General features: G+C 56.1%; 2 protein-coding genes across 2 annotated transcripts; one reads left to right on the top strand and one right to left on the bottom strand.

Annotated features, from left to right (window-relative positions):
• Positions 1 to 721: 721 nt before the first annotated feature.
• BESB_047890 (uncharacterized protein) lies at positions 722 to 4,164 on the bottom strand (the record flags this gene model as incomplete). The annotated part of the gene is made up of 4 exons (XM_029363240.1): positions 722 to 1,367; positions 1,826 to 2,689; positions 3,287 to 3,337; positions 3,941 to 4,164. The coding sequence occupies 4 exons, from the start codon at positions 4,162 to 4,164 to the stop codon at positions 722 to 724; spliced, it is 1,785 nt and encodes a 594-aa protein (XP_029220606.1).
• A 1,329-nt stretch (positions 4,165 to 5,493) lies between these two features.
• BESB_047880 (DNA-directed RNA polymerase III RPC5) lies at positions 5,494 to 11,784 on the top strand (the record flags this gene model as incomplete). The annotated part of the gene is made up of 10 exons (XM_029363239.1): positions 5,494 to 5,964; positions 6,561 to 7,193; positions 7,625 to 7,727; positions 8,359 to 8,636; positions 9,039 to 9,386; positions 10,026 to 10,203; positions 10,444 to 10,648; positions 10,971 to 11,085; positions 11,422 to 11,486; positions 11,703 to 11,784. The coding sequence occupies 10 exons, from the start codon at positions 5,494 to 5,496 to the stop codon at positions 11,782 to 11,784; spliced, it is 2,478 nt and encodes an 825-aa protein (XP_029220605.1).
• Positions 11,785 to 14,981: the final 3,197 nt, after the last annotated feature.

Here is a 14,981-nt window from a genome sequence, read left to right as displayed (position 1 = left end):
GCCGCACGACCTCTCCATAGTTTCCGAATCGCTTTTTTCACGCGCAGACGGCGACAAACCTGCGCTTTCACCTCTGAGAGGAGAATATGATGTCTCTTTTCTCTAGTGTGTGTGTCGCCTGTGTCTGCGTTCTGACCCGCAGCCGCACTCCGGCTCCGTGCGCTTCTCTAAGACTGCACATTTCCTCCACATTGAAGGATGCCTTCACCACTCTGTAGAAGAGAGACACCGGACACTCTACAGCAGCTGAAAGCGATAAAACTTCGACAAAAGCGGTTCAGCATCTGCGATCGCCGCTCTCGTGGCGTTCCTGAGTTTCAGGGTTGCTAGAGACACACTTGTTGGCCCGTGCGCTGGTGTCGACTGTCTACATCCGTCTAGTACTCTTGTTGTGCTAAGGCACGCGCTGCTGCCATGACAGAAAGCAAAAAGCGCGACGCGGCACCATGACCGGCGCCCTCTGGCAGGCTCGACTCCAGTTCTCACATAGGACACTGCCTTTTCAGCCGAACCCTAGCTTAACCCGCCGGGCTGTCAAGCCAACGTTTCCTTCCAGGCAGCCTCGCACGCGCCCCTGTCTTCCACTCCAATTTTTCGGCCTGCCCTTTCCACCGCAGGATGCACGTCCTCCCTTCCCTTTCCTTCAAAGAGCCAACTTCTGTCCTCACAACGTATGAGGCCTTGAAAAACTAACCGCTTGCTTGCAGACTCTGCTCTGTGCCTACGCCTTCATCTCTCCAGAGGCCTGCTTCGAAACCGCCGCTCGCCTTTCCTGCGCCTTCTTGAGGATGCGTTTCCGCCTCTCCCTTCTGGTCTTCCGGCGCAGCGCGCGCCGCGTCTTCTTGCTTCCCGCCTCTCCCTCGATAGGGTCGCAGAAGGACGTGGCCAAGCACGCGCTGCGTAGATGGAACCCCACAGCAGACGAGCCAACAGAGACACCAGGCCGCGGCGCGGCGGCCGTCTCCGCTGCGTTGTCCGCTTCGCGTCGGGTCTCCTCCCTACGCCGCCCAGCTCCTTCTCCGCCCGCTGACTCCTGTGGAGACTCAGAGGCGGGCGACGCGCACAGACTGACAACGGCTCGCTCGGCAACGCAGGAGTTCGAGGCCACCTGTCGAGGCAGGAAGAAGGGGTAGGAGGACGCCGAAGAGGGCGGAGAGAGAGACGCCGAAAGTGAAAGAAAAGATGCAATCGCGGCGCGCAGGCCGACGGCAGAGTCCTGTGATGGGGCATCACTGGACTCTCCGGTAGATCGGGCAAGGAGGGCGAGGCTAGACGGAGACGACGAAGCAGAATGCCAAGGCGCTGGAGCGCGCAGAATCGCGAACGCTGCGACGCAGGGAAGGCCGAATATGTCGCACAAGGCTGTCCTGAAAAAACGAAAAAAAAGTCTAGAAATGCCACAAGAATCGAAAAGAGAGCCGCCTCAGAGACGCGACAGTGAAGGACTGCGATGGTCTCTCCAGAATCCTCACAGATACCGTGCATAAAACGTCCACCGTGCTTTTTGGAGAAACCGCCAGGCAAAGGGGGGTAAAAAAGGGCGCACGTAGGCGTGAGAACTCGAGCAGAGACCGGGAATGTAAAGGTGAATGCGTGCACGAAGGAAAGCAAAGAGGGGACATCGTCCATCGAGTTTCTAACGCAGAGGCTGAACTTTCTTACCAGCAACGAAGAGTGCATGAGTGAAACGGAAAATTATAGATGGCCGCCGCGCGCCACCTGCCCGCGGGGATAGCCTCGACACGAGCTAGGCGGCCTCCGCGCCTCGCGATGCAGCGGCGCACACATAGATCTAGAAGCCCATACGATTCCGTTTCAGACTCACCCTGCGTTTCTGAAGCAGAGACAGGGGACGCCGAGCAGCGAGGCCATGAGAGGCAGATGCTGGACAATGCGCGCGCCTAGCCCTGTGTGCACGATGCCGATCGCGGCTACGAGACACTCTGCGCCCTCGGAGTGCAAACGCCCCTCAGCTTGCCCCTTGTCGGCTTTCTCTCCCGCTTTCTTGGTTCTCTGTGCCGACGAGGCTTCCTGAGCAGCGCCCGCAGCCTCCACGGGTCTTCCCGCCGGTGCCGCCTCGCCTTCGAGCGTCTGGGCGCCAGTCCCTTCGTGGCCTTTGCGCGCGGCGCCTTCTCCGAACGCGCGCGGCTCTCTCTCTCCGCGGCCGGCCCCCGACGTCTGCAAGTCCTCTGAGGTCTCTGCCAGCGGTGTGGCGGAACGTGCTGCGGTTTCACCGTTCTGGCATGACTCTGTGTGTGTCGCTCCCCTCTCTCCCGACTCGGGGCGAAGCGAAGCAGCAGTGCTGCCGCCACCCTCTCGCGCGTCGCCCGCGCTTGATTCCGCGGGACTAGGCGGGGCTGCAGTAGCCAACGGCGAGGCTTCCACCGGCGCTGCGTGTGGAGAAGCAGCCGGCGCGGAAGAAGAACTGGAGCAAGCAGAAGAAGAAAACGAGGCCGAGGACGAAGCAGAGAGAGCCTCGGTGACCGGCGGCGGGGAGGACGCTGCGCGCGGCGAGGGATGGAGGCGACGCGCCGACGCGAGCGGGGGGGGTGTGGAGGAATAGGAACGAGGGAGAGAAGAGAGAAAAAGGGCGCGCTGGTGCGACTCAAGAGCGGAAGTGACTTCGTTGACGCCGCACACGACGAAGCGTCTCAACGGCACGCCAGCCGCCCGAGCTTGCGCACCACAGCTGAAACAGCACACGCACACAACGGAGAATAGGACAGCGTTTACTACAAACAGAGGGATACGCACAGACGCTGCAGCATAGCTCCAAACGTATATACATATATATATATATATACGTATATGTAGAAATATATATGTGAACATGGCCTGAAACGCCCAATTTTGTGTGCGTATGCACTTTTGTCGCTTTCCGGAACCCTGTTGCTTCGGCGCCTGATTCTAGAGGCACACGGGGGTTGCACGAGAGCGGGGCACAAATTAGCTTCGCAGGCGATATATATGTATATATATACATGTATGCATACAAACATACATAAATTCGCGTCTATATGCACAAATATGGAGACAGGATCGTGTGAGGGAGTAGACGCGAGCTTGAGCTGGGCGTAACTAGACAGATAGCGGCCCCAGAGCTCGAAGGCAGAAGCGGCCACGACGCAGAGTATTCAGCCACACGACACAACGAGGTGGGAAGAACCTGACTGCGAAGAGAAAGCCACTGTCTTCTGCCAGTCGGCGTGCGAGAGAGAGACATACGGAGGCACTCGTGCCAAAGGGTCGCGCAAAGCCATCTGCTGAGGCAAACCGGCCTTCTTACGTTTGAAGCGCGTCGAGCAGAGACTTCTCTTGTTCAGGCGTCATGTTCGTCCTGCGGCGAGCACAGCAAGGAGCACCTCGTATCATAGTTTTTTGTGTAAAAAAGGGAGGCAGAGATCATAGGTGTTGCGTATGCCGCAAAAGAAAGCGCATGCCAGTTTACATCGCAGAACGTTTTCACGTATGCAGTCTGAGCTTCAGTCCCGGGCTGTGCAGGAGGCGCGACCAGCAGGAGGGTGGCCGCGGGATGAACGTGAAGCTGCAAAGCACAAGTGCGAAGGATCTTCGATGCGACGTTGAGAAGCACCGCAGACGCCCGAGCGCGAAGAAGAATAAACGCAAGAATGTAAACACAGGAGAGGGCGGCAGGCTCGTCCAGCAGCGCGCCATAGAGACGGCGAAAACAGGAGAAGGTGAAAAAAACGAGAGCGGGAAAGGATCGGAGCGACGAGTAGACATCGCGCAATTCACAGGCGAAGTCCTGCAAAGCGCCTCCCTCAACCAAAGCTCGAGGGGAATGCGCGCGGACAGAGGGACGGAGGAAGCCAGCAGAAACGCTGAGGAAAGGCGCGTACAGGGAGGGAGGGAGTGAGGGGGGGGGGGAGGCACCGCCGCGGCGCGGAGCCAAACAAGCGATGTTAACCTAAGCACGTACCCGAAAGACTGCTTCTGGTAAGGCGACGCGAGGGAGAGCTTCACGCGTTTGCTTCGCTTCGCCTGCGCCTCTGTCTGCCCAACAACTTCCAGTGGCTCCTGCCGCTTCCGCCGCTGGCGAGGCGCCTGCTGCGTCTGCTCCTTCTTCCCGTTCTTCTGCGGAGGCGCGTTGTCGCCCCTTCGCGCCGGCCTGGAAGCCGCGGCGTCCCCCTGGGTGCCGTTCATCTTGAAAACGCTCGAAACGACAAAAGGAGAAGAGCAGAAGCGGCCGTCAGTGGCCTGGCTGAACTCAACCGATCGAGTCACACACAGGCCGTCGCAGCGCATGCAGCAGCGCCGGATAGACGGAAGAACAGCGTAGCTTTTCGCTCAGCGGCTTTCTGTGCAGAATGGAACCTGCGTGAGAGTTACAAAGGCAGAAGAGGAAAAGCGAAAGCCTTTTTCAGGCAGGAGGGAGGTCAAGCGCGAGTCGAAAAGACCGTAGAGATACGTGTAGAGCCGACGGCGGTCTCAGGCCCGAGGGAGAGAAGTGAGGACGCTGAGGACGAGCGACAGAGGCTGTGCGTCGGTGGAGAAGAACCCGGGCGGATGTCCGACTAAAAAGACGAGCGAAAGAGCCCTGCTGTGTGAACAGGTATCGGAGGCATGCGTCCGGAGGAGAGTGCGACGACAGCGACCACGCAGCAGCGGAGCGACGGAGGGGGAGGCACAGGCTAGGCGAGGAGAGAGGAGGGAAAAGCTGGGACAAACGTGGAGAGAAAGCAGGGAACAAAGAGGCGAAAGGGACGTAAAAACACGAATGCAGCCCCGCGAGAGCTCGTTTTCTCCTCGTCAGACTGCCTCCCTCCGCGTGCGAACGTCGAGTCTCCTGCTGGCAGCTGTGGAGGAACTCTCCGAGCGAAACAAGGGCAGAGGCGTACCGCCGAGTCCGCCGGCAAGTCACGAAAGCAGCTGACCCTCGTTTTTCGTCCTACTTCTTCGCGAACTTTCTTTGTTTTGTGCGTTTCGTCCGCTGTTCCCGTTTTCTCCACATGCATCGAGGGCATGCTGCGAGCGTGCATGCATTGCCGTTTGCGGGGCAAAGTCGAAACGCGGACGCGAGGCACGAGGAGCCAGAAATAGCCGTTTGTTTATCTTTGAGGAAAGCCACCAGAGAGAGAATTCAAGAGGAATCCAGGCTACGCGCGGAGGCGGCGTCTCCTCCTTTGCTTCCTCACCTCCCGTCTCCCTGTCTCGCCGCACCGTTGCCCCTCCAAGTGCCGCTCTCCTCGCAGTTTTTCTCTCCATTATTCGTTTTTTTCTCCGACACCCTCACGCTACCTCGTTCTGAACCCTCCGTGCGATACCTTTGGGTTCAGGTCTCGCACCGCCTCTTTTCCTCTCTTGTTTTCAGTGTCATTCTCGTCGTCACTCCCGTTCTCCTCTTCTCCTTCCTCGGCTCCTTCGTCGTCTTCGTCTCTTCCTTCTTCTCCTTCTCAGTCTCCTTCTCCTCCTTCTCAGTCTCCTTCTTCCCTTTCTTCTTCTTCTTCACTTCGCAAACCAGCATAGGGCACGATGGAGAGCAAGAGCGCAGGCCTCGAGGGCGAGCGCGAGGCGGCCATGGCGGAGACCGTGGAGAGCGGAGACGAGGAAGACGGGGTTCTCTTCGTGGACGGCGAAGACGAGGAGATGGGCGACGCGCCGCCGCCTGGGGAGTCTTCGCAGCACGCCGATGAGGAAGCGACAGCAAAGAAGGTGTCTCTTTCTCCTGTGTCGTCGTCCGCCTCTGCGCCGCCCAGAGCTTCGCATCGGGGAGTCAAGGCAGAAGACCGTCTGGTTTCTTCAGACAACAGCGAGAGCGGAGAGGAGGAAGAGGAGACGGAAGAAGAGGACGGCGAGAGCGATGACGACGACGACCCCGTCGTCAGAGAGATCGACGTTTACGTTCGGCGGCTGGATACGTCCAGCGCCGCTTCGGTCTACGTCCTTCAATATCCTCTCAGGCCTCTCTACCGGCCCTACGGAGATCACGGACAGCTTCTCGAGGTACCCGCCTATCGCCTCGCACCGGTTCTTTCTCGCGAGGCTCGCCCACCTGGATCCACATATCTATGAGAGGCCTGTCTGTCCACATAGCTGATCATCCATCGGCATACAAATATATAAAAATAAATACAAATATGAATAAATATAAGTATATCAATGTGTATATACATATATAAATACATTCATATGTATGTGCGCGCTACTGCTGGATGCTGGCTTCGTACCTTCTTCATTTGGCAGCTCCTTCCCTTCTCCCTCTCTCTCGCGTCGTCCGCCTTCCGCACTCCCTCCGTTGTCGCTGTAGCCTTCTTCTCGCATTCTGGCTGGGCACTTCTTTTTCGCGTTGTTGAGCGTTTGCTTCTCTTTTTCCTTCGGACGTCTTTCACTTCATGCTCACCGCTGCATCTGTGTAGTCGCCTTCCGCTCCTGCTCTCCGCTTCATTGCCGTTTCCCTGTTTCTTTGCGCCTTCGTCTCTTTTCCCTTCGGCGCCCGTCTCGATCCGCCCTCGTTCAGTCTTCTCTGTCTCTCTCTTCCTCCTCACGTTCCCTTGCTGCCTGTGTGTCGCTTTCTCGCTTTTTTTCGGTTTGTCTCGCAGGTGGCGTATCGTGAGCGGCAGCGCACGCTGCAGTTTACCTATGGGCTGCACACGGCTGGGGAGAATTTCGACCCGAGTCACCCGATGAACGTCGAGGCCGAGCGGGCCTTCTACGCGACGGCGGGAGCGGACGACCGCGCGGGGCCTGACGGCGTCTCCTCGGGCGCCGGCGCGTTGGGCGGCTCGCCGCAGGATCGCCGAGGGCTGGAGAGGGAGAGGGCGCAGGCTCACGAGGTCCGCCCGAAGCACATCCTGAAGAGTCAGCGCGCGCTCGCGGGCGACTGCAGCTACGCAGTCGGCATCCTGAAGAAGAACAAACTCTTCATCACCCCCGTGGATCACGTGCTTCAGTTCCGCCCCGATTTCACCCCGATCGACCGGTTGCAGCAGAACGCGGCGGCGTACGCGGCGAGCGGCTCCGGCGGCAGACATGCGTTCCCCAGCGACGCCAGCTCCGCGCGCAAGAAGGGAGGCGACGCAGAGCGAGATGAGCGCCCGGAGCCAGGCACGGGCGCCGCCGCCGAGCGCGGAGCCGGCGCCATGTTCGCCGCGAACCTCGGCGAAGGCCGCGCCAAGATCTCACACAGCAGACAGAGGGACATCGAGGAGAGCGAGGAGTGGCTCAGTCTTGAGGTAGGCGGGTGGCAAGCTGCGCGTCGCCGCCGCAGAGAACAGAGCGCAGAAGAGGCGTCGAGAGAGCGGGGATTCTTGTCCTGCGAGCCCGCGCGGGTCCCACTCCTCACGCCTATAGGCGCGTAGGGGCGGCCATCCTGTTCGCCCCAAGACGCTCAAGTCACGTGTCTTCACTCCTGTAGCTGTCTGCGTGTCTGTCTCGGTTTACGTGTTTTCCTGCTCTCTTCGCGCTGCACGTGTCGTTGCCCTGTGGTCGCGGTGCAGTACATCTATGTATATCAGAATACTTAATTATACATATACATATACATATGTATATATGCACTTAATTATATGTATATGTGTGTCTCTGAAGACTCGTCTGGCTATGGTCTTCGCATGCGTGCACCCTTTCATTTTCTCTGTTTGTTTTGTTTTTTGGCGTTTGACAGACATTCTACGACGCAGACACGTCTGAAGCACTGGATATCATTCGCACGCTGTGCAGTACGCAAGTCGAGGCGGAAGAAGACGAAGAGAAAAAAACTTCTGCAAGTACGTTGGAAAATCGCGCATTTCTCGTTTCAAGTGCAGTTTCCTTTCTCCCTTGTACGCGCCGCGGCTTTCTCACTCGGCGGATGGCTCAAAACGCCGCGTCTTTCGCGTCGGTCTGGCAGCAGAATGTTCATGGCTCCATCTGCTTCTTCTTGCGCAGTTCTTCTGTGCTACTCTCGAGTGTTTTGCTTTGTGTTTCGGTGCAATGGCACTTCGTCGAAGAACGAAGTCGCGTCTTTTCTTCTCTCCCTTTTTTCTTCCTCGTTCGCGGGGAGGTTTCGCCTGAGTCGACTGTGACAGAGCGTACGCCGGCGACCGGAGGACGGGACCCACGCGTGTTCGGAGTGCAGCGCGGACACTCGAGTCTTTGTGGTTCGCAATCGGGTCCTCGGCTGTCTCGCAGCGCCGTCAGGCTTCCGCATGCGTCGAATCTTCCCCAGTCGTGCCTCCTCTCAAGCCTGAATTTGTGGAAGGTCGCCCGCGAGGAGATCGCCGGACGTTTGCGGCTCCGCGCCGGTCTCCGCGTGTTGATCTATGCGCGTCTCGCAGGCGTCTTGTTGCTTTCGTCTGCGTGGAAAACCGGAAGACCTATTGATATTACCAGTTTCTTGGGTTCACTCGTTTTCTTCAGATTCCGGTGAAGACCTGTTAGCCGACCTCTCTGCCTCCGCGCCGACCCCGCCGCCTGCGTCTGCTGCGTCTGCTGTGTCTGCTGGGTCTCCGCTGGCGCCGGCTGCATCTGGGAGTCAGGACATTCTCTTCGTCTCAAACACGAGGGGGTACCTGCGCTCGCTGTGCGGCACGGCGGCCGATCGAAGTGGCGCCGCCTCAGGCAGCGCCCAGAGCGCCTCGCAGGCCACAGGGCCGCTGGGCTACGGCGCGCTCGCCAAGCTGTCGCCCGACCAACAGGTACATCGCATGCCAACCTGCATACGCCTTTGTATATAATCATACCTATTTTCTTGTATATACGTGCGTGAGTGGCGCTTCGCGCTGCCAGCGATGGGTGCAGTCGCGCACTTTGCGGCCCGTATATATATGAATATATATATGTATAGGTGTGCTTCTCCATCCTCTACCTTTTCCTTTCATGTCTCTGTCGAGTGGTCTGCGTCTCTCTTCCTCGTCCAGCTCTTTTTTTCGCGCTCTCTGGACCGCTTCCGGTCACAAGGGTTCCTCAGGTGTCATCTCTACCCCGGCATTTTCCAATATCAGGTCTCCACGTATGCACGCAAGCATGCAAGGTGCACATACTTCTTTTGGAAGTTGTTTGTCTTTGTGCGGTGTTGGAGTGTTGCGGTTTTTCCGCAGGTGTTTACGATTTTGCGTCACCGGCACGTGGAGAGTTTTGCGACGATTCAGCGTCTGCTGACGACGCCGATGAGCGAGGCAGACTTGCTGCGGATCCTGCTCCAGTACGCGGTGCTTGTGCTGGGCAACTGGGCGATCAAGTCCATGTATGTCTACGACGACATGTACGAAATCAGCTGCCGAGACCTCCTTCTCGCGCTGCTCATCCGCAGCGGCGCCACCTCCGCGGCGCCCAGCGGTCGCCCTGGAGAGGCCTTTTCGCCGCCGTCCTCCGTCGGCCTGCCGAAGGAGGCGTTTCGCAGCGCCACGCGGCTGCCTGCAGAGAAAGTCACGCTGATGCTTCAAGAGGTAGGCTCACCTGTAGGTACTTAGCCACTGCTTGAAAGTCGGGTTTAGTTTTATATTTACTTACGACAGCCATTGCTTTCCCGCCTCTGGTCGTTGAATGTCTTTGTTTACTCGATCCAAGCTCTCTTATGATCCGGCGCGCACTTGAAAAACCAACCTCTTTGTAAGCGTGGGCTCCTGGTTTGGATCTCGAAGGTCTGTGTTTACCGGATGCAAGTTCGTAGTCTGTACCCCTGAACATGCTGGTAAATCCTCCTGTCTCAGAGATGGTGCATTCTATTGGATTACACAGCTCTATTTACATTCAAATGCGGCTGCGCCCCGCCTTGGGGCGCCGTCGCCTTTCGAACCTTCGTCTGAAGTCGCATGCACACAGGGTTGAGTCTGGGTGCAGCTCATCACAGAAACGGCTCTCTCGCGGCGGCGGTGTGTTGAGGGGCTTGCCTGGAGTGCTTCCATTGAAATGCTGCTTAGCGTCGCGTTGCCGGCCTGAGCTGACTGGGCAGGTTGCGGCGTGTGCGCGCCGCTGGCGTTCGCGGCTGTCGATATTTTTGGGGACGTCTGCAGCGGAAGGAGATCTGCGGCATGCCTGCTGGCTTGCTGGACTTACTCCACGTTGGGTGTGTGCGTTTCCCCCAGGTGGCTGTTTGCTCTTCGTCGGCGTGGCGGCTGAAGCTGCCCCCGGACAGCGCCTTCCTCGCGGCGCATCCTTCGATTCAAAAACACTTTGACCTTTGGTGGAAGCAGCGGCTGCAGCAAGTCGTCAAGGAAGTCCATCAACGCCGAGACGCGCGTAAGCAGCCACCCCGTCTACTGTGTCGTGCTGCGCGCCAGGCGCTTCATTCTTCGTGCCCGCTAACCCTATTCCTCCCAGTCACCGCGGCATGGTGCGTCACTCATCGGCATCTTTCCTTCCAGTGGACTCTCATGTCTTGCACAACACCTGTTTCCAGAGTTGCTTAGCATGAGGGAAGAGGTTCGCAGGGCGGTGAAGAACTCCGTTTGTTCTCGTGTTCCTGGGCTGTAGGAGCGGCGGGCGGCCAGCAGATCTCGGCAGGCGCTGCGGACGAGGGGAAGGCCGCCGTAGTCTCGCCTGCGTTGCTTCAGCTCGCAGGTCGTCTCTGTGCCTCTTCGCTCAAGACGCAAGGCGCACAGACGTTCAAACAGCTACGCGAGATGCTCAACGGGAAAAACCAAGACTTCGTCGGCATCACAGATCGCGACCTCGAGCGCGTCCTGCAGACTGTCGCAGTTCAAGTCGGGTAAGCGCGTCGCTCTCTGCAGTCTCCCTGCGCGGTGCGCGTCGGCCCCGGAGGTGCTTCTTGCTTTACGTCGTTTAAAACACATTCGAAACAGAAGGGCAGTCGACTGCGCGCAAGGAGGCACGGTATCGCGTCGAAGAATCTGAGGGTTACACGGAGTACCAGGAAGAGAAACTCAATTTTAGGGCGAATCGTGGATCCCTCCACTTTGCGCCACGTCACTGAGCCCTGGCACTGTCGCGTTTTTACTTTTACTTCTTGAGTCGTGGCCTTTGTTCTCCTTCATTGTCCTGCGTTGCTTTCTTCGGCGTCTTCCCCACAGAACCGTCTGGCTGTCTCCAAAAGTCGGCAACCCGCAGATTGACCTCTATCGGGACAGTTTGATTTCGATTTTGAAGTCGCAGACAGCGCCGCATTCGAAGGCGCAGATCGTCCAGGTGAGAGTCTTGACGCGCCGCTCCGGCGCGGCCGTCGGACTTCGAAGGCGATGCTTGTTTTCTCAAACGTGCCTTCTTATCGAGAAAGAAACGCGGGCAGACTCGCAGGCAGATAACTAGCTGCGCACACTGCATGTCTGGGGCCTCTGCAGCCGCGGCACCGGTCTGCTTTTCTCCTTCAGTGCCGCACATACTCCTGAGACTTGTATGTCGCATGTGGCGAGGGCGTTCTCTACCGGGTTCGTCCTCTTTTGCGGGGTTTTTGAATCCGACAGCGCAGACTGCAGCAAGATAAGACGGCGACGCCTAGCGTCTTTCTTCGTCTCTGTCTCGCAGGAACTAGCCCAGGCCCTGAATCGGCACGTCGACCTGCCGGACTTCACGCTGCGCAAGCTGCTTAGGTGAGGCCTCTAAATTGATTGTAAATTATTAATATTAATTATGTACTTTATCAACATCTATTCTGGTTCTTCGAACATCCAGAGGATTCGAAAGGAGCACCTGCAGAAAAAATAAAGAAACTGGAACACGATGTGTGCCGCACATAGCAGCTTTGGGCGAGTCCGTTTTTGCTTCTCCGCATCGCGTTTCTTGCGTTCTTTTTCTGCTTTTTTCAGGGAGCTCGCAGTCAACGAGGGCGGTTTTTGGGCGTTCAAGGGCCGCGTCAAGGAGACTCAGGACGCGGAGACAGACGTTTAGGCGATCCGAGGGCTGCCAGCGCCGGTCGGTCGATCTCGCAGCTTCCCGTCAACCCGTCGTTTCCTGTCGTTCTCCGTCGTTGCGTCCTCTCCAGACTCAAGCGACCCGCTGCTTCAGTTGGCGACTCGGAAGCTTTTAGCCCGTTGCCTTCTGTTCTGCCTGCTTTGTCTCTCGTTGGCCTCTCCGTCTGGTCACTTCTCTACTTGGGATTATCGGCCGCTGCGCTTCAGTTTCCCGCCTCGCCCCTGCCGCTCGAGGCGCGTGCATCTCGTGTCTGCGCGATCAGCGACGTTTGTTAGGCGCCTGTGTTGCCCATACTGTGTGGAACGCATACTCGTGGTATTCATGCGTCTCTTGTGCGTGTGTAGCTCTTCCTCTCTTTCTGCTTTTCTGGGGCTCGTCTACGCTGTTCTTAACACGCGTTACGGTCTGAAGTGCGCACGCGCGGAACTCGTACAATGTCTTTGTGAAACTACAGCGGCTTCTGCAGAGTGACACAGCTATTCAACCCTCTAGAGTTGCTCAAGATTATAGAACGTGTAGGGAGAAGTTACCATATCCTCCCTACAAAGCAGGCATCAAGAACTCAAGGGCGCTCCTGGAAGTAGCGGTACAAGCTGTATACATCGGACTCCTCAGCTCAAACTGAGGAGCCAAGTAGGTATACACCGTACAAGAATTATATTTATGTATATATGGAGAGGGATAGAAAATGGCACAGGCTAGTAGAGAGCTGGGGAGTTAAAACTATGCGCGTCGATGCAGACGGAAGTCACTGCGATACCCGTACACCACTTCGCTGCTTCGGCGGGATGACCCTCAAGCAACGCAACTAGGTGAAGTATTCAAGAGCTGCATTTGAGCGCGCTTTTCTACCGCGTTTAACCGTTTGCTTTCACATCTCGATAAGCAGAAAACAGAGCCTCACGTTGTTTACCGGCACACTCTCCGGGTGACGGTCAGCCGTTTGGTCAGGCACTGGTGCCGCGAATATGCATGGACCAATGCTAGGTTTGTGGGTGTATATATGTGTATATACGTACATATATATATATATATATATATATATATATATATATACGCGTGGAGAGAGTTCTAGAGGCTGGCACAGGCAGCAAAATATTCGTGTGTAGATACCGGTAGATCCCCGTTAGATCGCGGCCTTACGTTTTTCCCGGGCTACCTAGGGCTTCTCGTAGGCGGTGCTGAGTATCGCCACTATCATTCTTCAGATCAGAATCATCCTCAAAGAATAGAAGATGTAAATATTATATATATCTATGGCTAGATGGATATATTCATTTACTGATACCCCATACAAATGCAGGTCGTCTTCGCTGCAGTGCATGGCAGACATCGCTGACCGGGGGTGCCATATACATATATATATATATATGTATATCTATTAATATATATATATATATATATGTACATGCAGGAGGGAGATCAGCTTTCTAGTCTGGCTGATCCCCCAGCTTTTCACCTGGCTCCTCCCCAGCCGCGCGTTCATGTTTCTTTTCGATCTCCTTGGGAACTCCTGAAGCAAACTGGACTGTCTGTTTAGAGAATGAAGAAGAAGAAGACTACTTGAAAAGAGAAGTCGCCAGAGAAGGCAAGAACGATTCACTTGTAGCCGACGTATCCTTCTCAAATAAAAACGAATATTTGAGTAACGTCCATGTCTATTTTCATTTGCTGGAAAGCTAGCACGTTGCCTCAAACCTAATGGCCGTGCAAGATCCTGCGTGAGTGATGTGCTCCGCAGTGTGTGCAGGTCTATTCTACAGTTCTGCGTCTGCTAGCGTCACATTTCGCTTCCATGGGCTGGGCATGCGGAAGTGACGAGGAGCCGGTTTTCTTTTGCTGTTGAGAGGATTGGGGACGGGAATCTTATGTTACGCCTAGAGCATATTCGTGTCGGCAGCTTCATCGGTCTCTCTGCCTGGCTTCGACTCTTCGGTATTCGAAGCGACCTCGCTGTTGCGTAGGGACCCAATGACAGCCTAGGCCGCCTTATAGGACTCTGAAAACTTGAATGCCGCTCAGTCTCGATCTATCAGCAAGAGGAGGTAGAGCGGACTCTGCGCATGCACATATCGTCATTCTTCCGCCTTATAGATCGCAGAGATCGCCTCTGTCTCTTTAAACGTAGGCCAGGAAAAGCCTGCGAAAGGGCATGCGGCTCAAAATCCAGAGGAAACGACTGCGCGCATGCACGGAATTTCCTGCATGCGGAAAATCTCGCAAAAACTAGTGAAAGCGAAGCGATCCAAGGGAACAGTCGATTCTTCATTTCTTCTTCATCCGTTCCTGTTTTCTTCTTTTTCCAATCTTATCGCCGCGTCTGCTCCTTTCGTGGCAGCTAGAGAAGGAGTGGAATCTCTCAGTTTTCCTTGCCGCGCTTAATCGAAGTTTACGTCTGGTCAGCTCGTTTTGCCTGGAGATGAATAGTTCTTCTCCGCCGGGCTTGCATAGGCGAGGCTGTTTGCGGCCTTTCCCTTCTGTTCATTTATTCTTGCGCTGAAGAGCCATAGTCTCCATTTTCCTCCCATTCTTCTTGGCGCTGTTCCTCCCTCGGTTGTCTCATTCTCCCTCTCTCGTCGCCCTGTTGCCGGCGTCGGATTATCTTCCTCCTCTTGGCTCAGCTGTTGTTCGACTTTTTCATCCTTCTTCGGTTTTTGTTCTTTCGTTTTTATTTATTTCTGTTTTTCGTTCCTTCTTCCCCGCTGGCCAGGCGGAGTCGCGGGGGACGGCGTAGGAGCGGCTGAATTCGCAGAAATAACGCGATTTCTTTCTCTTTTTTTCCCTATTTTTTCCGTCTTCCTCTGCATTCCTTTTTCGGTCTTTCTCTGTTGGGCTTCAGCTCGGTGTCTGAGTCCTTGACCTCATCTGTCCCGTCTGAGCCTCTTCGTCCTGCGTTTCTTGAATCCTCTATTTTCCCGATTTTTCTGGATCTCTTGAGAAGAGAAAACCTGCCCCTGCATGGGATCATATTGAATAAAAAAGGCAAGCTGCGCATTCAGGTTTCCCTACGCCTTCTGCTCTCGTGTACCCGCTGTTTCTGGTGGCTGCCGATCTCTTCAAGCTCTGGCTGGCCTTCTTCTTTCCTCCTCTCAGCCGCTTTCTACCTCCGCGGCCTCGTCTCGCCTTTTTTTCTTCTTTTCTCCTTTTCTCCCCTTTTTTCCTTTTTTGTCAAG

The sequence above is a fragment of the Besnoitia besnoiti genome, chromosome III, assembly GCF_002563875.1.
Source record: "Besnoitia besnoiti strain Bb-Ger1 chromosome III, whole genome shotgun sequence".
In the NCBI taxonomy this organism is placed as follows: Eukaryota; Apicomplexa; class Conoidasida; order Eucoccidiorida; family Sarcocystidae; genus Besnoitia; species Besnoitia besnoiti.
This window is presented reverse-complemented; position numbering and strand designations above follow the sequence as displayed.